General features: G+C 37.0%; 1 protein-coding gene across 1 annotated transcript in view; it reads right to left on the bottom strand.

Annotated features, from left to right (window-relative positions):
- Window positions 1-342: 342 nt before the first annotated feature.
- The window catches only part of MAN1A1 (mannosidase alpha class 1A member 1), a 157,312-nt gene continuing 151,654 nt past the window's right edge, over window positions 343-6,000 (bottom strand). Inside the window, exons 11-12 of the mRNA XM_064447387.1 lie at window positions 4,714-4,829; window positions 343-3,377 (exon numbers count right to left, since the gene is read on the bottom strand). Coding sequence (XP_064303457.1) covers window positions 3,251-3,377; window positions 4,714-4,829 — 243 coding nt within the window. The 3' untranslated portion in view covers window positions 343-3,250. The remainder of the gene's footprint in view (window positions 3,378-4,713; window positions 4,830-6,000) is intronic.

The following is a 6,000-nucleotide window of genomic DNA, read 5'->3' as shown; positions in this document are numbered from 1 at the left end:
TTTTCCCCCATGAAACAATGTGGGTGCCATTTGAAGTGATCTACCTCTTAGGACTTAACATATGCAGATTTAAATGCATTATTATGCTACAAGGAAATGGAATAAGTATAGGCAGTGTGTTTATGCAAAGATAATGCCGCCTCCTCCCCCCGCCCCCCCCCCCCCCCCAGCAATTTCTTTTGCTCTTATGAATGACACAGTGACCATCACTAGCCACTTCCATGCAGCTAGTTCAGTGAATGGGAAATAAAACACATGTTATCTTGGCAATATAACAAGCAGTGGTAAGTACTGACTGTTTCAAAATGATTGCTCTAACTTTGGTGTTTTGGGGTTATTTAAAAAAAAAAAAAGGAAGAAAAATCAATATATTCTCAGTTTATGAAAAATTTTTCTTACAGTTGGCAGATCTACACGTTGTACAATCTTTTCGTCTACTTACATTAGTTTACAAAAAGTACAGCATAGTGCAGTTTGTACATACAACCTGAATACCAATACCAGCCACATCAAATTTGTGCTCTTTCAAATCATTGTAACTCCCAAACTAAAAAAAAAAAAAATAAAATTCATACTAAGTGTCTGTATTACAAGGAAACAGTCGTGATGCTTATATTTAAGTACGTAGAATCTGATGCATACAAGAGTTTCATGTTTGTAGCCTGCTTTTTGAAAAGCAAAGAGGAGCTATCTGGTTCTCCACTGTATCTCTTCAGCTTGTTAAGTAAATGCAAGATCACTAGACACATCTAGGGGAAGCATATGGTGGTTAAGAAAACCATGTAGAAAGAGGCTTACAAAACCCATTTGTCAAAGGCTGTTTTTGAGCTACTGTAGAGGCCTCATATCAGTTAATGAGCAGCACATGCACACCCATGTGGCAGGCAGCAGCAGGTGAGCCAATAAAGATAACTAGGACATAAGTCTTAGTTATCCTACCAGTTTTTGGTTAAAGGGGGAAGCGTGGTGTGTTCGTTTTTTTTTTTTTTTTTTTTTAAATTCCACAGCTATAATTTCTCTGAACTTCAGGGGTGGTGGAAAAAAAAAAAGCTCCTTTATAAATATTGTTTCTGAAGAAATACAATGAAATATTATAGTCCTCCAAGGATACAAATTCTGGAGTCTCAAAATCAGCAGGTGTTCTGCTGTTCAACAGAGGAGAGCCAAGACTTCATCCTTGCTCGCTCAGTTTGACTAATGTTACTGTGACATGAGGGAACCCATATTTTAAAAAAAGAAAATAAAAATAATTTAAAAGAAGGCAGTAAAGCAAAAAGTCTTGAGCCAATGTGCCAGTTCCATGTAAGCAGGCTTCTTCTGAGGCAGATGCACATACATTTGTATCCGTTCTTGCGGCGCGGGGCTGCCCAGGCTCAGCAGGGTACCCTGTTAAATTCCACGTACAAATGCACAACTCTGGCAGGCCTGCGGTGGAAGGATCAGCATCACTGAAGATCCTCTTGCCTTGCCCCCTACACAAATGTCTTTGGCAGCTCATGTGGCACACGCCATCTCCTCTGCCTGCAGGCGACGCAGAGAGGCAGTGCTGTCTTTACAGATGCCAGAGGGTCAAGTTTATGGGTCAGCCTCCAGCTGCTGTATATAAAAATGTAGTCCGCTAGCTTTTGCTCTTGGCTTCTACCTAAGAAAACCTACATTGCAGACCTCTATTAGTATAGAAGAAATGTACTCTGTAACGCCTAAACAAACAAATGCGCTTCCTCAGCTGTGATTAGCTTTGCTGGACATGTGAACTATCTTTCTAAATACCTTTAAAGGTCACTGTTCAGAGCCATAGTTGTTTTGTTGCAGTCCAATCAGTGACCAGTGTGCTTTCTCAGAATGGGAAGCCAGGTGTTATACCCTACTCAAAATGTATGAAAGTCATCCTGTCACTAAATGAAAACCTAGATAGAGTTAACATTCATGTAAACTACTCCAAATTACACTTAAGTAGAAACCTGACTTAATTGTGCCTTCCCCCCCCCCTCCTTTGGTGATGCCACAAAGTAAAACATTTTTGGCAAAGCTGTTACCCTTCTTAATAAGCCAGGCCTCTAATCTAGGGAATATATTTAAGCACAACGCATTTCTGTCACTCGGACAAGACAGACTCAGTGCTTTCAGAAAGTTTTCGTCCTAACTTGCTCTCTGGAGGAAACTGGATAACTAACTTTCTGAATTATTATCTTCTTTGAAGGAGACAAGTTTGCTTCAACGCGTCTGAACATCTAGTTTTATTCATGCAGATACATTAAATCGCTTTGTGATGATAAACTATCAAAGCCTGGTGTCAAGTCTGAACCTATCTGAATGGTTGAGAAAGTCCCAGAAAGCTGAACAGATTGTCTCTGATATAATTCTCAGCTTCCAGGAAAATGTCATTGAGTATTTTTTTGGTCTTTTTACCATCCAACCAAATGAAAGTTACTGGACCAAACAGGTAAAGAAGGTAAGACTCCCTTTCTTAATAAGAAATGACTGTCTTATTTTATTCCGTAGTAGCCTGACTAAAGACATGAGAATAACACCACTTAGAAAAGGGAGGAAACAATTTACTCTACTACAATATTCTAATCAAAACCTGATAAACTAAGGTCTGCTAACTAATATGCTAAATTAATAGAAATTGGTTTAGTCTAACTTCAACGTATACTGCAGTTTCAGAGTCATGTCTGCATAAGATGAAAGTATTCCTATGTAGACCTCATTGACTATGAAAAACATCAGACACTTTACCAAGTAATGATAGACCCGCATAGGAAGAGGCTTGTCACAGTCACAAGATTTGTCTGGGATGACACACAAAACAAATTAACATAGAACAAAATAACAACAACAAAAAAGCTCTTTATACTCAATTCAATATGGCTTTTTGCAACATGGCAAAATATTACAGCTTAAAGCAGACATCTCCTCATAGAGGAGAAAAGAATTTTGCAGTCAAATTAAAAGCATAACAGGAAACAAGTAACATGCAGACCCTCCGCTCCTTTTGGCCAAGATGACACTGCAGCCTAACAAGATCTGGAAAGGCATCTTATTTATCTTCTAAGTAGTAGTTCAGCTGGATAAGAGGAATGAACTTTTATCGTAATCAGTTGGGGACTATTGATAAGTATTTACTGGTAAAGAAAAGACTGCAAAACACTTCATTTTAAAATTTAACTCAGGAATTTAAAACCAAATCATGTGCCCAAGTCCTGGAAAGAAACTTAAGGAATGAAACAAAGTATAACTTAATATTAATTTATTTCTGGTTTTCTTCTTTATTCCCATCATCTTTGCGAAGAACAGGGAGAGGATGAGCCTCTGTGTTGAAGACCCAGTGTTCGAATGGAAGAAGATCATCTTCAGAAAACAGCAAATACAAGTACCTGGCAAGAAAAAAAGCAGGAAATGTGACCACATCAGGGAAGTGAAACGACAATAGTTTTCAGGAAAACATAAATACCTGATTTCCCTAGATGAATGTGTCAATGGAAACAGCCGACCAAACACAAAGCACCAGTAAGTCCCAGCATTACAATGATTAGCACGAAACTTTGGGGCTACTCAACTCAGATTGGACTCAAGGGCAGTAGCCACTGGAGACCAAGGAAAGAACGCCTCCGTCCTGATAGAGGACAAAGAAGTTTAGGCTACCAGCGTTAAATATTGGTTCACTTCTACTTCCTCCTTGGTAATTTTATTACATATTGTTTTGATAATATACAACCATAGTAATTTCTTCCTCCTGAATGTCCACATATATCAAGGTGTAGGAATGAAAATATTGTAGTCCAATCCTGTCTTAGTTCTGAGAACAACCTCTGGCTTAGGACTTTTAAGAAAGCTAGCGCTAGACTACGGCTTGGGTAGCCATTTACTAAGACAGGGTCTATTAAATCCAGCAGTAACCAATAAACAAATCCAACACTTTATTTTTTGTCATCATGGAAGGTGGTAGCTACTGTAGCATGATAATTGAAGTCTGCTTAGGGATGAAAGTCTGCTTAATAAATGAAATTTTATTTTTCTTCATCACCATCTTTCCCTGAAGGGTTTTCTTGGTCTAATTCTGAGAGGCCAATTTAGAAGGTATGGTAGAGGCAGCGCATTAGTTCAAAAAAATGCCACTATGTACATAAATGTATTTATGATATTTTCACTTATTTGAGTATTACATCTTCTGTTGAAATGGCACGATTGCTGGTCTTTGCAACTTTTTCTTGCACAGCAAAAGAAAAAAACTGAAGAGACCAATTTATTTCATTAAAAACTTAGGAGATAGTGTTAGATAATGAAAGCTTTTGTTTTTCCTCTTAACAGACTGTGTGAGCTTACCATGCAAGTTGATGTCTTTTTTTCTTTTTCTGTAGTTTTAAAATTAAAAGTATTCAATACAAGCCTGATAAATTCCCTGTCTAGTCAATTTGTTTCACTAGTGTTAGCATATATAATTAGATCCTATCAAAGCTAGGAGATGTAATTTCTCAACAAAGACTACCAAGTACCTTTATCAGAAATAAAGATAACTTCCAGAAGTCATAGAATTTAGTTTATTGATACAGAAGGGGGGAAAAAGGCAATTTGGCTTCTCTTCACCTAAGAAAAGCTCCATTTCAGTCATATTTTGTTATGTGAGTGTCAAGGGCACTACTAATAAATACATCTGTAAAGATGATACGAAGAACTACTTCATATTAACAAAAATCAACCTTCTTGACTTACTTGAGTGTCTCCGAAAGGAAGAAACTTTGCTGCACATCATCATGGCTTTCGTGATTGTTATAAACATCTCTAATGCCAGAATAGCCACCATCTACCCGGCAATGTTTTTCCAGTGCCTGCAGGGGGTGGGGAAGACGGAGGGATTAACAAAACAATTAAACTGTCGGTTTTATTTTGTTTGACAATAAAACTAGCAAAAAAAAAAATTGCCACAAATGTTTTGACAAAGAGATGAAAATTAGATAAAGCTCTAGATAGAAAACTGTGTCTAAAAAGACATGGGCATACGTGTCTAATTTTACATTTAGGAAGAGAAGCAAAATGATAAATTAATAAAAGAAGTGAACACAAACTGATTTTCAGAAGGAAAGATAGATGATTTTCACTTATTTTCCTTTTCCTCTTTGTAATAGGAATAACAAAAGCCTCTCTCTCACAGGCTTGGCCTATCAGCCCTCAGCAATAGTGTCACATATACCAATCTTTGTCATATTCCAGTGCTTAAAAGTTATTGTGATAGAAGTGAATGCCATGATAAAGACCAGTCTTTTCCTTACCTCCTCTAAGTAGCTTTGAAAAAGGAACAGCAACTCTCCGTGTTCGATGTGAGTTGTTTGGCTTCTCTTTGCAATTATTTCATTTTTCAATGGAAAACCTCTGATATTGGTCTGTGACTGAATTTCTTTTCTGCAGCAGATACTATTTTTCTTTGACACTTTTCTAAAAAAGCTTTGTCTGTTACACAGGAGTAGATGGCGAGCTAGTACGTGGCTGGACTTAACGTAACACGTTAGATGTAAGAATAAGAATGTGTTTTTCTTTAACTAGTTTCCAAACTGCGTATTCAGTTAAAAGGTGTAAACCAGATGACTGATTCCTATTTTACACGTAAAAATATAAGTTATTTTCTGCCCACAGGAATGTTCTATATGATCAGCTAATTTTGAAGGAGAAAAAGGATCAGGTGGAGGGTGTGTAGAGAAGGGCAAAAACCATGTACCTGGTACTGAAAGTGTAGAAGGTATAAACAGTTATACAATTTAATAAACTTTGCTGCTTTTCTTTATTTTAGAGGGGTGTTTGCACTAGAAAGGTGGTACCTATATGCCTATATATGAGCCATAGCTTCTTCAAATAGACTGCTGTCCAATACTTTATTTGGATATTAGTTCTCTTATCACTGCTTTGTTTTAAAATATTCATTCATCTTTTTTCTTTGTAATTGACTCATTTAACAAGGTCAAAAGTATTCTTAGCCTCTTCATTTTTCTTATTCTGTTTTATAAT

The sequence above is a fragment of the Phalacrocorax carbo genome, chromosome 3 (genome assembly GCF_963921805.1).
Source record: "Phalacrocorax carbo chromosome 3, bPhaCar2.1, whole genome shotgun sequence".
NCBI classification, from domain to species: Eukaryota; Metazoa; Chordata; class Aves; order Suliformes; family Phalacrocoracidae; genus Phalacrocorax; species Phalacrocorax carbo.
This window is presented reverse-complemented; position numbering and strand designations above follow the sequence as displayed.